The following is a 19988-nucleotide window of genomic DNA, read 5'->3' as shown; positions in this document are numbered from 1 at the left end:
ATCTCCCTCTCTCAGGCCTATTCTTGGGCTAAATTATGTTTGGCCCTGGCTGTGGTTCTCCTTCCCACTCCTGGGCTGAGTTATTGTTGGCACATCAGGCTCGGGGATGCTTGTGTATACTGCCAGGCTTTTTTACTGCCACGGCCAGGGCTGTTCACAATAGTGCTTTTCACTGTCTGGATATTCCTGGACCCGGGTCCATTCCTCAATTATGTTTTAATGTTGGAAAGGTTTGCTGATTCGCTTTTGAACACATATCTTCCGTTCTGCCTGTTGGTGCCACACAGAGCGCACATACAGGTTGGTTTAGGATGGTGAGAAGACTACATTACCCAACAGGCTGAGTTTCAGCAGTTTTGCACACTGTGAACGTTACTCAGCATTAGGCATTGCTTTCTGTGAATAGGAGTCCTTTGTTGTTAGGTTAACCCTGCCAGTCTAACCGTTCTTGATGAAAACTCAACACGTTTTATAATCCAGCGTTAATAACAAAGTTGTTAAATTGAAGTCGTTATGTCTGTACTTGACATGACTCCATACTTTATATTTTGTATTCTGGAACGTTGTGCCCCATTTTTCATTCCGCCTCTCTGTTTCTCCTCTATTCATGTGTTTTGGCCCCGCTAAAGAAAACATTGGCTGTGTAATCCAACAGGAAATAGTCCCACATCTGTTCCTGCTTCTGAACATCAACATGAAGAAGTGGGGTTTATGGGGAGATAATATGTACCCCTCTCCTCTCGCCCCAGTCCTGGGGTCGCTCCGTCCCCCTCTCCGTCTCCCTTGCCTCTACCTCCAGGCTGCCCTCCTCACCCCCACCTCCCCCACTTCTTCATGCGTCTCTGTGAATCATCCTTAGAGGAGGGAGGGTCTTAAACAGTCTGAGGAACCCAGCTTCACTCTGCCAGCTCTGCAAATAATCAGAGACAAATAATCAGAGACAACCTCTGATTCACACGTATTAGTCAGTCTTAGACAGCCTCACAGGGACTCTTATCAATAGTTCTCTCACTCACTCACTCACTCACTCACTCACTCACTCACTCACTCACTCACTCACTCACTCACTCACTCACTCACTCACTCACTCACACACACAGTATATACAGTGCCATGAAAAAGTATTTACCCCCGTTCTGATTTTCTCTAATTTAACATGTTTTTGATACTGAATGTTATCAGATCTTCATTAAAATCTGATATTAGATAAAGTGAACCTGAGTTTACAAATAACGCAAAAAAGGTACACTTATTTATTTCATAAACTAAGTTATGCAACACCCAATGCCCCTGTGTGAAAAAGTAATTGCACCCTTACACCTAATAACTGGTTGTGCCACCTTTAGCTGCAATGACTGCAACCAAACACTTCCTGTAGTTGTTGATCAGTCTCTCACATCGCTGTGGAGGAATTTTGGCCCACGCTTCCATGCAAAACTGCTTTAATTCAGTGACATTTGTGGGTTTTCAAGCACGAACTGCTTGTTTCAAGTCCTGCCACAACATCTCAATCGGGATTAGGTCTGGACATTTACTAAAACATTCCAAAACTTCAGATTTGTTGCTTTTTAGCCATTTTCATGTAGACTTGAATGTGTGTTTTGGATCATTGTCTTGCTGCAAAGGGGGCAAATACTACTTCACACATTCTATCACACACTATGACTCATATAAAACATAGACCCTCACACTTTGACAATAACACTTGAAGATACAGATACACACTTTCACAGAAAATACAGTATGCCCAATACATGATTATGGCTAAGGTTATCACAGCCATCTCCTCCAAGCTTCTCTTCTCTCTCCTCTGCCTGTGGAATCTGGCTCTCTGAGATAATATTATGGTCTGCTATGGTATCACTCACACACTCTCTGTATGCCTGAGCTGACTTTACCCTGACTTTAACAGGCTTCCACCCCAGGCAGACTAGTATGAGTATGCTAGTGTGTATGCACTGAACCATACAATACTATGTTATCGGTTGTATGATCGACTGGTTAATTAAATTACATTGAATAGATTAATAAGAAATTAATATTATTTCCTCATGTCGGTTTTGTCTCTCCCTCTGTCAGGCCGTGTGACCCCGGAGCAGCTGTGTTCCTACGTGCAGCTGTTTAAGAGCAACTGGGGGGCTCTAGAGAGTCACTGTGCGGTAATACAGCTGGGCCTGGCCACTGCCCAGACCCTCCGTCACCCCACACTGCCCCGCTGGGACTCCTGCCTTGCTTTTGAGAGGCTCCTCCTGCAGGTATACTACACACACCCTGGACACACACACACTCCGCCACCCCACCCTGCCCCATTGGGACCCCTGACTGGGGGGGTGACACTGGTGAGGCAAGGTGACCACAACTTTGTTGGGATAAACTGTCTGTCAGAGAGAGAAAAACGCACTGTGACTCTCTCTACTGTGGTTTATAAACACATCCAGTTGTGTTTGTAGGAGAAAAAAAACATGCAGATCCTGTGTAAACTTCTGGGGGGAATAGCCTGCTTTCCAGTCAGTGTTTAGAGTTGTTGGGGCGAACGGGAGAAAAGGAAGCAGTTTACCAGGATGGACTGGGGCGGATGTGCACGTCTGTCAGACCATGGCAGGGTCCGAGGTTACTGGAGAAGGGGACAGAGAGAGACTGAGAGGACAAGAGAAAGAGTAAACAGCAGAAGTGTGTCTCATCACTCCTCTGACCGATAGCAGTGGTCTGCAGACAGTTTAGAGGCTCACTCTGAGTGGAGACTGAGAGCGGTAAGGCGCCATGTTCTAGAGTCTAACTAATACTACTCTATTCCAAAGCCATTTCCTCCTCCTCTTTACCTCTGTTTTCATAGTATCTTTATATTCCTGAAGCTGTAAAGCCAGCAGCAGGACAGCACAGTATTAAGGAACTTATTAAAGTAAATCACAGAAAAACAAAACTGGCCTGCGTCTGCCAGCGTCCCATGCCAATGTGGAATTTGAAAACAACCTTGTAAATCTTGTTTCTTAGCTGAGCTCCTGGGAGGAAGATGCTTCGGCTTATTTGGTACCAGTATCCTTCGTACCATGTTAGTCCACATCAAGCCATATTACTCCTTGTTTGTTCTGTACCCTTCTGACCTCATTTGTTCTCACAAGTCCACTCTGCCTTTCAGCTTCAGTATCATAGTAGTCAGCAGGCATTTATAGAAGAAAGTGGAAAATGTGTCCTCAGGTAAAAATAGATACCAGGTAGACCCAGTGATAACCATCTGATCTCAAGTGAGTATTGTTTTTGTTTGTGTATGTTTGGAACCCCATTCAAAACACATTCTTGGGAAATCAGCAGACCTGGGTTCAAATACCATTTCAAATATCTCAATGACTTTCACATACAGTACCAGTCAAAAGTTTGGACACACCTACCCATTCCAGGGTTTTTCTTTATTTTTACTATGTTCTACATTGTAGAATAATAGTGAAGACATCAAAACTATGAAATAACACACATGGAATCATGTAGTAACCAAAAGTGTTAAACAAATCAAAATATATTTTATATTTGAGATTCTTCAAAGTAGCCACCCTTTGCCTTGATGACGGCTTTGCACGCTCTTGGCATTCTCTCAACCAGCGTCACCTGGAATGCTTTTCCAACAGTCTTGAAGGAGTTCCCACATATGCTGAGCACTTGTTGGCTGCTTTTCCTTTATTCTGCGGTCCAACTCATCCCAAACCATCTCAATTGGGTTGAGGTGGTGTTGATTGTAGAGGCCAGGTCATCTGATGCAGCATTCCACCACTCTCCTTCTTGGTCAAATAGCCCTTACACAGCTTGGAGGTTTGTTGGGTCATTGTCCTGTTGAATAACAAATGATAGTCCTACTCAGCACAAACCAGATGGGATGGTGTATCGCTGCAGAATGCTGTGGTAGCCGTGCTGGTTAAGTGTGCCTTGAATTCTACATAAATCACAGACAGTGTCACCAGCAAAGCACCATCACACCTCCTCCTCCATGCTTCACGGTGGGAACTACACATGCGGAGATCATCCCTTCACCTACTCTGCGTCTCACTAAGACACGGAGGTTGGAACCAAAAATTTGGACTCATCAGACCAAAGAACAGTTTTCCACCTGTCGAATGTCCATTGCTCGTGTTTCTTGGCCCAAGCAAGTCTCTTCTTCTTATTGGTGTCTTTTAGTAGGGGGTTTCTTTGCAGCGATTCGACCATGAAGGCCTGATTCACGCAGTCTCCTCTGAACAGTTGATGTTGAGATGTGTCTGTTACTTGGACTCTGTGAAGCATTTATTTGGGCTGCAATTTCTGAGGCTGGTAACTCTAATGAACATATCCTCTACAGCAGAGGTAACTCTGGGTCTTCCTTTCCTATGGCGGTCCTCATGAGAGACAGTTTCATCATAGTGCTTGATGGTTTTTGCGACTGCACTTAAAGAAACTTTCAAAGTTCTTGAAATGTTCCGCATTGACTGACTTTCATGTCTTAAAGTAATGATGGACTGTCTTTTCTCTTTGCTTATTTGAGCTGTTCTTGCCATAAGGATATCTGTTTACCTCCCCTACCTTGTCACAACACAACTGATTGGCTCAAATGCATTAAAGAAGGAAAGCAATTCCACAAATTAACTTTTAATAAGGCTCACCTGTTAATTAAAATGCATTCCATGTTACTACCTCATGAAGCTGGTTGAGAGAATGCCAAGAGTATGCAAAGCTGTCATCAAGGCAAAGGGTGGCTACATTGAAGAATCTCAAATATAAAATATATTTTGATTTAACACTTTTTTGTTTACTACATGATTAGATGTATGTTATTTCATAGTTTTGATGTCTTCAATATTATTCTACAATGTAGAATATTTTTTAAATAAAGAAAAACCCTGGAATGAGTAGGTGTGTCCAAACTTTTGACTGGTACTGCATTTGCAAAGTAAGTAGCTATAATTGAAATAAGAAGTAGTTGCATATTTTTATTTATTTGAAAATACACTTGGAAAGTGTTTTGACAGTCTTTTCAAATACTATTTTCAATTACCTGGGTTAAATGCATGGGGGTGTATTTGAGTCAGTGTTTTGGTATGTGTATTTGAAAATACTCAAATGCACAACAAAAAGTATTTTAAATACCAGATACTAAAATGCACATGTTTTTTTAACCCAGGTCTGGAAATCAGATCTCACAATCAAGCCTTGCAGCTTGACTCGTGACGTGAGAGTTGATGTTTGCAATCAAAACGGACTCGTAATGTGAGCCCCAGTTTTATTGAGGTATTAAGTTAAATGAGTTTCTGTGTGCTCCTCTCCCTCTCTCTGTTGATTTCATCTCACCACGATGTTTGGGCTCTGGCTACAGTGTGGACACAGAGAAGGGTAATTACATTGGAAACTGCATGGCTGGATGAAATGGCTCTTTTCTCTGGCTGGTGTGGCAGTTGCCCTGTTTACCCTGCCTGAGTGTGTGAGGGGAGCAGTGGGGCAGAGCTGATGGACACAGTCCCAGACCAAGGTGGTGGTGTAAGCTTAGTTAGGCCATGGCAACAGACTGTAACCATGAGACTGGAGGTCCTGTGAGGTCAGGTCAGGCCTTCCTGTGATAAGGTCGACACCTTTAACCTCTGCCCTCCCATTCACTCAGTGGTTAACAGTGAAACAATATCTGACTAAAAACCACCCAACAGGATATTTACTACTATAAAACACATGTAGGTATTTTTTATTTTTCATTTCACCTTTATTTAACCAGGTAGGCTAGTTGAGAACAACTGCGACCTGGCCAAGATGAAGAAAAGCAGTTCGACACATACAACAACACAGAGTTACACATGGAATAAACAAACATACAGTAGACAAAGTCTATATACAGTATGTGCAAATGAGTTAGGATAAGGGAGGTAAGGCAATAAATAGGCCATGGTGGCGAAGTAATTACAATATAGCAATTGAACACTATAATGGTAGATGTGCAGAATAATACAGTGGGGGGGAAACGTATTTGATCCCTGCTGATTTTGTACGTTTGCCCACTGATAAAGAAAGGATCAGTCTATAATTTTAATGGTAGGTTTATTTGAACAGTGAGAGACAGAATAACAACACAAATATCCAGAAGAATGCATGTCAAAAATGTTATAAATTGATTTGCATTTTAATGAGGGAAATAAGTATTTTACCCCCTCTCAATCAGAAACATTTCTGGCTCCCAGGTGTCTTTTATACAGGTAACGAGCTGAGATTAGGAGCACACTCTTAAAGGGAGTGCTCCTAACCACAGCTTGTTACCTGTAAAAAAGACACCTGTCCACAGAAGCAATCAATCAATCAGATTCCAAACTCTCCACCATGGCCAAGACCAAAGAGCTCTCCAAGGATGTCAGGGACAAGATTGTAGACCTACACATGGCTGGAATGGGCTACAAGACCATCGCCAAGCAGCTTGGTGAGAAGGTGACAACATTTGGTGCGATTATTCGCAAATGGATGAAACACAAAATAACTGTCAATATCCCTTGGCCTGAGGCTCCATGCAAGATCTCACCTCGTGGAGTTGCAACGATCATGAGAACGGTGAGGAATCAGCCCAGAAGTACACGGGAGGATCTTGTCAATGATCTCAAGGCAGCTGGGACCATAGTCACCAAGAAAACAATTGGTAACACACTACGCCGTGAAGGACTGAAATCCTGCAGCACCCGCAAGGTCCCCCTGCTCAAGAATACATATACATGCCCGTCTGAAGTTTGCCAATGAACGTCTGAATGATTCAGAGGACAACTGGTGAACGTGTTGTGGTCAGATGAGACCAAAATGGAGCTCTTTGGCATCAACTCAACTCGCCGTGTTTGGAGGAGGAGGAATGCTGCCTATGACCCCAAGAACACTATCTCCACCGTCAACATGGAGGTGGAAACATTATGCTTTGGGGGTGTTTTTCGGCTAAGGGGACAGGACAACTTCACTGCATCAAAGGGATGATGGACGGGGCCATGTACCGTCAAATCTTTGGTAAGAACATCCTTCTCTCATCCAGGGCATTGAAAATGGGTCGTGGATGGGTATTCCAGCATGACAATGACCCAAAACACACGGCCAAGGCAACAAAGGAGTGGCTCAAGAAGAAGCACATTAAGGTCCTGGAGTGGCCTAGCCAGTCTCCAGACCTTAATCCGATAGAAAATCTGTGGAGGGAGCTGAAGGTTCGAGTTGCCAAACGTCAGCCTCGAAACCTTAATGACTTGGAGAAGATCTGCACAGAGGAGTGGAACAAAATCCCTCCTGAGATGTGTTAAAACCTGTTGGCCAACTACAAGAAACGTCTGACCTCTGTGATTGCCAACAAGTGTTTTGCCACCAAGTACTAAATCATGTTTTGCAGAGGGATCAAATACTTACTTCCCTCATTAAAATGCAAATCATTTTATAAAATTTTTGACATGTGTTTTTCTGGATTCTTTTTTTGTTATTTTGTCTCTCACTGTTCAAATAAACCTAACATTAAAATGATAGACTGATCATTTCTTTGTAAGTGGGCAAACGTACAAAATCAGCAGGGGATCAAATACTTTTTTCCCCCACTGTATATATAATATGAATGTGCAAGTGGAGATACTGGGGTACAAAGGAGCAAGATAAATAAATATATACAGTATGGGGATGAGGTAGGTGGATGGGCTATTTACAGATGGGCTATGTACAGGTGCACTATGTACAGGTGCAGTGATCTGTGAGCTGCTCTGACAGCTGGTGCTTAAAGCTAGTGAGGGGGATATGAGTCTCCAGCTTCAGTGATTTTTGCAGTTTGTTCCAGTCATTGGTAGCAGAGAACTAGAAGGAAAGGCGGCCAAAGGAAGAATTGGCTTTGGGGGTGACCAGTGAGATATACCTGTTGGGGTGCGTGCTACGGGTGGGTGCTGCTATGGTGACCAGTGAGCTGAGATAAGGCGGGGCTTTACCTAGCAGACACTTGTAGATGACCTGGAGCCAGTGGGTTTGGCGACGAGTATGAAGCGAGGGCCAGCCAAAGAGAGCGTACAGGTCGTAGTGGGGGGTAGTATATGGGGCTTTGGTGACAAAACGGATGGCACTGTGATAGACTGCATCCAAATTGTTGAGTAGAGTGTTGGAGGCTATTTTTTAAATGACATCCCGAAGTCGAGGATCGGTAGGATGGTCAGTTTTACGAGGGTATGTTTGGCAGCATGAGCGAGGGATGCTTTGTTGCGAAATAGGAAGCCGATTCTAGATTTCATTTTGGATTGGAGATGCTTAATGTGAGTCTGGAAGGAGTGTTTACAGTCTAATTAGAGACCTAGGTATTTGTAGTTGTCCACATATTCTAAGTCAGAACCGTCCAGAGTAGTAATGCTGGACGGGCGGGCAGGTGCGGGCAGCTATCGGTTGAAGAGCATGCATTTAGTTTTACTTGCATTTAAGAGCAGTTGGAGGCCACGGAAGGAGAGTTGTATGGCATTAAAGCTCGTCTGGAGGTTAGTTAACACAGTGTCCAAAGAAGGGCCAGAGGTATACAGAATGATGTCGTCTGCGTGCAGGTGGATCAGAGAATCACCAGCAGCAAGAGCGACATCATTGATGCATACAGAGAAGAAAGTCGGCCCGAGAATTGAACCCTGTGGCACCCCCATTGAGACTGCCAGAGGTCCGGACAACAGGCCCTCCGATTTGACACACTGAACTCTATCAGAGAAGTAATTGGTGAACCAGGCGAGGCAGTCATTAGAGAAACCAAGGCTGTTGAGTCTGCCGATAAGAATGTGGTGATTGACAGAGTCGAAAGCCTTGGCCAGGTCAATGAATACGGCAGCACAGTAATGTTGCTTATCGATGACGGTTATGATATCGTTTAGGACCTTGAGCGTGGCTGAGGTGCACCCGTGACCAGCTCTGAAACTAGATTGCATAGTGGAAAAGGTGAGGTGGGATTCGAAATGGTCGGTAATCTGTTTGTTAACTTGGCTTTTGAAGACCTTAGAAAGGCAGGGTAGGATAGATATAGGTCTGTAACAGTTTGGGTCTAGAGTGTCTCCCCTTTGAAGAGGGGGATGACCGTGGCAGCTTTCCAATCTTTGGGAATCTTAGACGATACAAAAGAGAGGTTGAACAGGCTAGTGATAGGGGCTGCAACAATTTCGGAAGATCATTTTAGAAAGAGAGGGTCCAGATTGTCTAGCCCTGCTGATTTGTAGGGGTCCAGATTTTGCAGCTCTTTCAGAACATCAGCTATCTGGATTTGGGTGAAGGAGAATTGGGGGAGGCTTGAGCGAGTTGCTGTGGGGAGTGGAGGGCTGTTGATCGGGGGAGGGGTAGCCAGGTGGAAAGCGTGGCCAGCCGTAGAAAAATGCTTATTGAAATTCTCAATTATAGTGGATTTATCGGTGGTGACACTGTTTCCTAGCCTCAGTGCAGTGGGCAGCTGGGAGGAGGTGCTCTTATTCTCCATGGACTTTATAGTGTCCCAGAACTTTTTTGAGTTTGTGCTACAGGATGCAAATTTCTGCTTGAAAAGCTAGCCTTAGCTTTCCTAACTGCCTGTGTATACTGGTTCCTAACTTATTGGTATATTGGTTCCTAACTGAACATTTGCATATCACGGGGGCTATTCGATGCTAATGCAGAACACCACATGATGTTTTTGTGCTGGTCAAGGGCAGACAGGTCTGGAGAGAACCAAGGGCTATATCTATTCCTGGTTCTACATTTTTTTAATGGTGTTATGCTTTTATTTAAGATGGTGAGGAAGGCACTTTTAAAGAATCTCCAGGCGTCCTCTACTGACGGGATGAGGTCAATATCCTTCCAGGATACCTTGGCCAGGTCGATTAGAAAGGCCTGCTCGCTGAAGTGTTTTAGAGAGCGTTTGACATTGATGAGGGGTGGTCGTTTGACCGCGGACCCATTACGGATGCAGGCAATGAGGCAGTGATCGCTGAGATCTTGATTGAAAACAGCAGAGGTGTATTTGGAGGGCGAGTTAGTTAGGATGATATCTATGAGGGTGCCCGTGTTTACGGATTTGGGGTTGTACCTGGTGGGTTCATGGATCATTTGTGTGAGATTGAGGGCATCAAGCTTAGATTGTAGGATGGCCGGGGTGTAAAGCATGTCCCAGTTTAGGTCACCTAGCAGCACGAGCTCTGAAGATAGATGGGGGGCAATCAATTCACATATGGTGTCCAGGGCACAGCTGGGGGCAGAGGGTGGTCTATAGCAAGCGGCAACGGTGAGAGACTTGTTTCTGGAAAGGTGGATTTTTAAAAGTAGAAGCTCGAATTGTATGTTTTCTCTCATGTTAGAAGTTAGTTACAGCATATTGGAATGGTTATAGGGTGAAATAGTTTTTATTTTTGTGATAAAGATGTGGTTGTAGTGATATAGATGTAGTTGTGTAGGCTGACCATGGTGGTTGGCCAGTGATCTAGCTAGATGTGTGATAGGTGGTGTTAGTTTAGGGTGTTTACAGTGTAATGAAGGGGGCAGTTCAGGTACAGTAATTACCTTGGAGTAGTCCTTTACCTCAAGGTTCGGGACACTGCCACCCTACCTACCAATGCTGCCCTTGCATCTGCCCCCTGCTATGTGCCATGCTGTGGACCCAGGGACCCTGGAATGGAGGAGTGTTGGTCTGAATGGGGCAGGTTTGGGACGTACCGAGCCCACTATCACAGGGCCTGTGTGCATCCTGGGACTAGTGCTAGACGAGTGGGGGGGCAGCTGGGAGAGCCTCAACAACCCCTCCCCGGGAACATCACACTAGCTACTTCTACACCAACAGCCCAGACAGAGCTACTTCCAAACGATACATGTACTACATTCCTCCCATTGACAAGCTAGTGACTGAGCCAGTTAGTGAGGGATACAATCTCTCTGAAAGACTGACTGTGTGATAAACTGAATGAACAGGGAGCAGGCCTAACTCATGGGGGAGTAGGACTACTTCATTGAATGATGATATGAAAGGGATAGCGACAGTCAGTCAGTCATGGTGTGGTGTCTGTTGTTCATTAACCAGTCAGTCAGTCATGGTGTGGTGTCTGTTGTTCATTAACCAGTCAGTCATTCATGGTGTGGTGTCTGTTGTTCATTAACCAGTCAGTCATTCATGGTGTGGTGTCTGTTGTTCATTAACCAGTCAGTCATGGTGTGGTGTCTGTTGTTCATTAACCAGTCAGTCAGTCATGGTGTGGTGTCTGTTGTTCATTAACCAGTCAGTCAGTCATGGTGTGGTGTCTGTTGTTCATTAACCAGTCAGTCAGTCATGGTGTGGTGTCTGTTGTTCATTAACCAGTCAGTCATTCATGGTGTGGTGTCTGTTGTTCATTAACCAGTCAGTCATTCATGGTGTGGTGTCTGTTGTTCATTAACCAGTCAGTCATGGTGTGGTGTCTGTTGTTCATTAACAAGTCAGTCAGTCATGGTGTGGTGTCTGTTGTTCATTAACCAGTCAGTCATTCATGGTGTGGTGTCTGGTGTTCATTAACAAGTCAGTCAGTCATGGTGTGGTGTCTGTTGTTCATTAACAAGTCAGTCAGTCATGGTGTGGTGTCTGGTGTTCATTAACCAGTCAGTCAGTCATGGTGTGGTGTCTGTTGTTCATTAACCAGTCAGTCAGTCATGGTGTGGTGTCTGTTGTTCATTAACAGTCAGTCATGGTGTGGTGTCTGTTGTTCATTAACAGTCCGTAGTAATCAGAGAGCAGAGCTGACCTCTCCACCCAAGCCTGTTTCTCTAGCTCTGCTGAGATTAGCACGGCCTGCCTCTCATAACATTCCAGATGCCAGTTAATACTGGTCAGAACGAGGCTTCTGCTCTATCCCCCTGCCGCTGGGTCACACATTACTAGAACAGCCAGCCAGACTCATATCCCCATCTGATTGTCTGTGGGTTGCTATTTCTGGCTATCTGACTCTGTTTACTATGTTTGAATGCGTGTTTCTATTTGTATGGCTTTTCTATTGTACTAATGTGCCATGAATGTAATGTATGCCTGTCTCTCTGTCAGACGGATTGTCTGGAAGGGTATATGTTGTTCGTAGGTTATCTTTATGTATCTGTCTGTCTGAGCTCTGAGGTATTGTTAACCTGCAGGCTGCAGCCTAGTAACCCACGCGCCTCATCAGCCTCCAGTTAGTCTTGTCTGCCCCTTCTGCAAGACTCTTGACCTCTATCCCCTGAACCTTAACCCCTGACTTCTCCTGCACAAGCTCAAACATAAAGCCATGATAGGCCCTGCAGTGTCAGAGGTTTGCAAAAAATGTACTTTACAAAACTTAGTTTTTCGTTATGTACTGTATAGCCACATCTAGACAGATAAATCAGAGAAAGTTAATAAGCAGAACAATATGCAGTCTATTCTGGTCAACACAACCAGTTTAGTGTAACTTGTACTGAAATAGGAAAAATTGCAATATTGTCCGGGTCCTCTCTGTACCTTGTCTCTTATCTGAGCTGCATGCCACAGACCGAGGGGCTTTAAGCCTGTAATTGTCTTTACCCCAGGGGTATGGAGCCTGTCCCCCAGCCAGCCAGCCAGCCAGCCAGCCGAGACGTTCATTCCCTCTCTGGACTGTCTGCTACTGCTGCCCCCTGTCTACCCCCACAAGGCATCGTGACGTTGTAGGGGGCTGGAGACTGTAACAAATGAGTGTGAATGACTGTGTGATATGCTGGTCTGAGACATCCAGGAGTCCATCGTCGCTGACCCCTCAGACTCCCCACCGCTTTACAGCCTCATTTCCCCCATCCATCCCCCAGACACCCGCTCAGCCCCGGGGGAAGAGAGCGGCCGGTAAACCCGGTGGAGCAGCAGGGAGCTGGGAGTCCCTCTGTCTTTCTTGCGCTATGACAGGGACTCTCTGTCTTACTTGATTTCCTCGGTCTCGATTGATCTCTCTCGCTCCACCTTTACTCTGTCTGTACCCCTCTCGTAATCTCTTTTCCTCTTCATCTACCCTCCTAGGCTCTCTCTTTTGTTGTTCAGCATGTCATGTTCTGCTCATATGTGTCATGGTGATCTACAAACATGCTACACACCAATATGGACAACATACCCCAGTCCCTGACACTGTTATAGTATGAGTCAAACCAACCTATTCAACTGACTTTGGGGAGAAAAAAAAGTAAAAATAAAATAGTGTGGTTTATCAGAGAAGGGAGTTATTTACTCATCTCTTTCTTCCTGTGTTTAGTTGGGAGGGATTACAGTGGGCCCAGACGGCCGACTGGGAGTGAGAGCAGAGCGCTGATGGAGTTTACTCCCTGTCCCTGTTAGAAAACCCAGGAATAACCACCTCTCTCTTCCCCCCCCCTGCCCCGGACCCTGAGACAGTCTAAGATGGTCTGGGACAGCTGTGTTTACATACATACAGCAGGCCTGACTGTGCCGCCACTGCACGGCCCTGGCCCCCGGATTAATGTACTGTTTAATAGAGAGAGAGAGACCTGTTGATAGAGAAGGACCTTTTTAACTGACTGATGGACTGTTAGGTCAGAGGTCAATGTTAACTCATGTTACTTCCTGTTATCATTACCACTCGACAATCAGTGCTATCCGGGATCCTTTGGATGTCCCTACCATAAACCCTTACCTTAACCCTAACCATAACCCTTACCTAACCCCAACCTTAACCTCTCTGGGAAATGTGGGACGCTACAACAAAAATCTCATAATTCAAATTTCTCACACATAAGTATTATACACCATTTTAAAGATAGACTTCTCGTTAATCCAACCACAGTGTCCGATTTCAAAAAGGCTTTACGGCGAAAGCATAGCATTAGATTATGTTAGGACAGCACCTAGACAAGAAAAACCACACAGCCATTTTCCAAGCAAGGAGAGGCGCACAAAAAACAGAAATACAGCTAAAATTAATCACTAACCTTTGATGATCTTCATCAGATGGCACTCATAGGACTTCATGTTACATATACATGTATGTTTTGCGCGATAAAATTCATATTTATATCCAAAAACTCCATTTTACATTGGCGTGTAATGTTCAGAAATGTTTTACCTCCAAAACCCTCCGGTGAATGAGCACATCAATTTACAGAAATACTCATCATAAACTTTGATAAAAGATACAAGTGTTATGCACAGAATTATAGATAAACTTCTCCTTAATGCAACCGCACTGTCAGATTTCAAAAAAGCTTTACGGCGAAAGCAAAATTTGCAATAATCTGAGTACAGCGCTCAGACATCAAAACAAGCCATACAGATACCCGCCATGTTGTGGAGTCAACAGAAGTCAGAAATAGCATTATAAATATTCACTTACCTTTGAGGATCTTCATCGGAATGCACTCCCAGGAATGCCAGTTCCACAATAAATGTTTGTTTTGTTCGATAAAGTTCATCTTTATGTCCAAATACCTCCATTTTGTTCACGCGTTTAGTCCAGCACTCCAAATTCACTAAGCTCGCGAGTTTAGTCCAGACGAAAAGTCAAAATAGTTACATTACAGTTTGTAGAAACATGTCAAACGATTTATAGAATCAATCTTTAGGATGTTTTTATCATAAATATTCAATAATATTCCAACCGGACAATTCTTTTGTCTTTAGAATTGAAAGGAAAGGCAGCTCGCTCTCACGGAGCTCATGCCAATTTTCCAGACACCTGACTGAATCAGCTCTTATTCTCTCCCCATTCACAGTAGAAGCCTGAAACAACATTCTAAAGACTGTTGACATCTAGTGGAAGCCTTAGGAAGTGCAATATGACCCCACAGACACTGTATATTGGATAGGCAATCACTTGAAATACTACAAACCTCAGATTTCCCACTTCCTGGTTGGATTTTTTCTCAGGTTTTTGCCTGACATATGAGTTCTGTTATACTCAGACACTATTCAAACAGTTTTAGAAACTTCAGAGTGTTTTCTATCCAAATCTACTAATAATATGCATATTCTAGCTTTTGGGCCTGAGTAGCAGGCATTTTACTTTAGGCACGCTTTTCATCCAAGCTACTCAATACTGCCCCCCTTTCCTAGAGAAGTTAAAGGGGATTGGAAACACTAGGCTTTAGAACACCTCTAACTGTAACTAACTCGCCATATTGGCATTGTTGCATTACTGGCAGGATTTCCCAAAAATGTGAATCCCAAAACTGACAACAAGACCATGACCTCTGCGTGCATTAATAAACTAAATTTGCCGGTGTCAAACCATATATGAAAACATGATACATATTCTGAAAGCTAACTGCATCGCAGTGCTAGCTGTGCCACTAGAAATCCAGGTTCGATTCCAGCCGCGACCGGGAGACCCATTGGGCGGCGCACAATGTCCGGGTTAGGGGAGGGTTTGGCCGGCAGGTATGTCCTTGTCCCATCTCGCTCTAGCGACTCCTGTGGTGGGCCGGGCCATGCACGCTGACACGGTCGCCAGGTGTACGGTGTTTCCTCTGACACTTTGGTGTGGTTGGCTTGGTTAAGCGGGCATTGTGTCAAGAAGCAGTGCGGCTTGGTTGGGTTGTATTTCGGAGGACGGACGGCTCTCGACCTTCACTTCTCTCGAGTCCGTATGGGAGTTGCAGCAATGAGACAAGACTGTAACTACCAATTGGATACCACGAAATTGGGGATAAAAAGGGGTAAAAAATTAAAATACAAAAAAGAATAAACACCTGTGAAAATGTGTATCTAATACTCAAATATGTTATTTTCCCAAACAACTACCATTCACACAACTTCCTATTGAAGATAAAGAAAAACGTAGAGTATATTGAAGGTTTGTTGTTTTGTGAGGGTTGAACATCTGAAATCAGAATAGTAATACCTTTTAGTGTGAATTAGTTACAGCCGTTTTAGTGACCAGTGGTATTTTTCTTGAAATCTATGGAATGTTCCATTATCAGACACTTTCTTATCCGGATTGTATATTAAAACGCATATCTGAACGTCTCATTCCAAAATCAAGGCCATTAATATGTCCCCCCTATGCCCTATAACAGCCTCCACTCTTCTGGGAAGGCTTTCCACTAGATGTTGGAACTTTGCTGCGGGGACTTGCTTCCATTCAGCCACGAGCATTAGTGAGGTCAGGCACTGATGTTGGGCGATTAGGCCTGGCTCGCAGTCAGCGTTCCACTTCATCCCAAAGGTGTTTGATGGGATTTTGGTCAGGGCTCTGTGCAGGCCAGTCATGTTCTTCAATACCGATCTCAACAAACCATTTCTGTATGGACCTCGCTTTATGCACGGGGGCATTGTCATGCTGAAACAGGAAAGGGCCTTCCCCAAACCTTTGCCACAAAGTTGGAAGCACAGAATCGTCTAGAATGTCATTGTATGCTGTAGCGTTAAGAGTTCCCTTCACTGGGACTAAGAACCTAGCCCGAAGCATGAAAAACAGCCCCAGACCATTATTCATACCTCCACCAAACTTTACATTTGGCAATATGTATTCGGGCCGGTAGCATTTTCCTGGCATCCACCAAACCCAGATGTGTCCGTCGGTCTGCCAGATGGTGAGGCGTAATTCATCACTCCAGAGAACGTGTTTCCACTGCTCCAGAGTCCAATGGTGGCGAGCTTTACACCACTGCCTCCGACGTTTGATATTGCTCATGAGGACCTTAGGCTTGTGTGTGGCTGCTCAGCCATGAAAACCCATTTCATGAAGCTCCCGACTAACAGTTCTTGTGCTGATGTTGCTTCCAGAGGCAGTTTGGAACTCCAGTAGTGAGTTTTGCAACTGAGGACAGACAATTTTTTTACGCGCTTCAGCACTCGCCGGTCTCGTACTGTCAGCTTGTGGCCAACCACTTCGCGGCTGAGCCTTTGTTGCTCCTAAGACATTTCCCCTTCACAAGTGGGCAGAAATTTGACGAACTTGACTTGTAAGAAAGGTGGTATCCTATGACTGTGCTTCTAAAGTCACTGAGCTCTTCAGTGAGGCCATTCTACTGCCAATGCTTGTCTATGGAGATTGCATGGATGTGTGCTCGATTTTATACACCTGTCAGCAACGGCCGTGGCTGAAATAGCTGAATACACTAATTTCAAGTTGTGTCCACATACCTATGTACAGTTGAAGTCGGAAGTTTACATACACCTTAGCCAAATACATTTAAACTCAGTTTTTCACAATTCCTGAAAAAATCCCTGTCTTAGGTCAGTTAGGATGACCACTTTATTATAAGAATGTGAAATGTCAGAATAATAGTTGAGAGAGTGATTTATTTCAGCTTTTATTTCTTTCATCACATTCCCAGTGGGTCAGAAGTTTACATACACTCAATTAGTATTTGGTAACATTGCCTTTAAATTGTTTAACTTGGGTCAAACGTTTCGGGTAGCCTTCCACAAGCTTCCCACAATAAATTGGGTGAATTTTGGCCCATTCCTCCTGACAGAGCTGGTGTAACTGAGTCAGGTTTGTTCGCACATGCTTTTTCAGTTCTGCCCACACATTTTCTATGGGATTGAGGTCAGGGCTTTGTGATGGCCACTCCAATACCTTGACTTTGTTGTCCTTAAGCCATTTTGCCACAACTTTGGAAGTATGCTTGGGGTCATTGTCCATTTGGAAGACCCATTTGCGACCAAGCTTTAACTTCCTGACTGATGTTGCTTCAATATATCCACATAATTTTCCTGCCTTATGATGCCATCTATTTTGTGAAGTGCACCAGTCCCTCCTGCAGCAAAGCACCCCCACAACATGATGCTGCCACCCCCGTGCTTCACGGTCGGGATGGTGTTCTTCGGCTTGCAAGCCTCCCCCTTTTTCCTCCAAACATAACGATGTTCATTATGGCCAAACAGTTCTATTTTTGTTTCATTAGGCCAGAGGACATTTCTCCAAAAAGTACGATCTTTGCCATGTGCAGTTGCAAACCGTAGTCTGGCTTGTTTGTGCCAGTTTTGGAGCAGTGGCTTCTTCCTTGCTAAGCGGCCTTTCAGGTTATGTCGATATAGGACTTGTTTTACTGTGTATATAGATACGTTTGTACATGTTTCCTCCAGCATCTTCACAAGGTCCTTTGCTGTTGTTTTTGGATTGATTTGCACTTTTCGCACCAAAGTACGTTAATCTCTAGGAGACAGAACGCGTCTCCTTCCTGAGCGGTATGACGGCTGCGTGGTCCCATTGTGTTTTTCTTGCATACTATTGTTTGTACAGATGTACGTGTTTCCTTCAGGAGTTTTGAAAATTGCTCCCAAGGATGAACCAGACTTGTGGAGGTCTACCATTTGAGGTCTTGGCTGATTTCTTTTGATTTTCCCATGATGTCAAGCAAAGAGGCACTGAGTTTGAAGGTAGACCTTGAAATGCATCCACAGGTACACCTCCAATTGATATCAATTAGCCTATCAGAAGCTTCTAAAGCCATGACATTATTTTCTGGAATTTGCTGTTTAAAGGCACAGTCAACTGAGTGTAATGTAAACTTCTGACCCACTGAAATTGTGATACAGTGAATTATAAGTGAACTAATCTGTCTGTAAACAATTGTTGGAAAAATTACTTGTGTCATGCACAAAGTAGATGTCCTAACCAACTTGCCAAAACTATAGTTTGTTAACAAGAAATGTGTGGAGTGGTTGAAAAACGAGTTTTAATGACTCCAACTTAAGTGTATGTAAACTTCTAACTTTAACTGTAGGTGATGTTGTCTTCTGTGTAGCGTTATGTTGTTTGGTCTTCCCCTCTGTGTGTTTTGGGTTGAGACTGTGATTTTCCATGGGAGATGGTTGCTGTGCGGTAGGGAGCAGGGTCTCACGGTCCTCAATAGAACCTCTCCTCTCCTGGTGAATCAAGTCAGTGTGGTCTGCTGACTGGTCCCCTTGGCGTCTGGCTCTTCTGAACACTCTCCGCTGCAGCTGGAGACTACAGACTGGGGAAAATCCCCACAGTCTGTTCTTTCATCCCTTCAATCTAATGAGGAAGGTTCTGGAAAGAGTGGTGGGCCGTTGGAGAACGAGTCCTAACAGTGACCTAGTGTCCCAGACGGACCCTGTAGTAACGCATTCAGCTGGAACCCTCTCCTCATCCTGCTGACTCTACACCTCATCTACCTTTCAGTTCATTTGTCTATTAGTTTGGATTATCAATTCCCCTGCTTATACTGATTATGGCATAGTTCTTTTTTATTGTAGATGCATTAAGTAGGTATATGTATTGGCCTGATATCCTTACACCTTCTTGTTCCTCTGAACACTTTGTTTGTATGGGTCTATGTGCGTGCGCTCAGTATGTGCGTGCGCTCAGGCTGTAACATTGGCTGTGCTTCCTGCTGTGTCCCATGACATCAGGGCGTTCCATTTCATGTCAGCAAGCCATGACACTCACCATCTCGGATTGTTTTGAAATGGTTTCTGTAGTTAGAAACGGATAGGATAAACATTTCTTCAACATTATTTTGTTGAACGTCAATTTGAACTCTCACAAATCAAGCTAATTGATTGCATCCAAATAAATGTATAGAATTCATATAATATTCATATATATATATATATATATATAAAACCCAACATCCGATTTTGACGAAACCACTTAGCAATACTCAGACGTGTGGAGTCTAAATAAATGGTCAAAAGCCACCCACAGACCCCCCCCCCCCCCCCAAACCCCACACCAAGCCCCCCCCATCACCAAATTCACTGAGAATACATAGTATGAATAAAGAATACTCCAAGTCACAGCTTCAAACTACTTGTCAAACATAGAGAACTGATACTGCATACTGGCCTTTGTTTGTGGGCTTGGTTTGGGGAGGTTCGTGAATGGCTTTTGACCATTTATTTGGATTCCACATGTCTTAATCATTGTTAAGAGGTTTGGTCCAAATCGGATGCTGGGTCCTTTATTTATTTATTTATTTATTTATTTATATCTTTGTTTGTTTATTTGTTTATTTAATATTTTATGAATCCTATGAATTCAAATGGCCAATTTGAGTAAAAATAATATTTCAACAAAATAATGTTTCAGGAATGCTCATCTTATGTTTCTAACTACAGAAACTATTTCAGAATT

The 19988-nt window shown here is 44.0% G+C and overlaps 1 protein-coding gene across 1 annotated transcript in view; it reads left to right on the top strand.

Moving 5' to 3' along the window:
* The window catches only part of LOC106560266 (sec1 family domain-containing protein 2), a 169371-nt gene that overhangs the window by 37798 nt on the left and 111585 nt on the right, over nt 1-19988 (top strand). The window contains exon 4 of the mRNA XM_014122975.3: nt 2080-2255. Within this exon, the coding sequence (XP_013978450.3) occupies nt 2080-2255 (176 nt within the window). The remainder of the gene's footprint in view (nt 1-2079; nt 2256-19988) is intronic.

This window comes from Salmo salar, chromosome 10 (assembly GCF_965601325.2).
Source record: "Salmo salar chromosome 10, fSalSal1, whole genome shotgun sequence".
NCBI lineage: Eukaryota > Metazoa > Chordata > Actinopteri > Salmoniformes > Salmonidae > Salmo > Salmo salar.
Note: the sequence above shows the minus strand (reverse complement) of the source record. Positions and strands in the feature narration are given on the sequence as shown.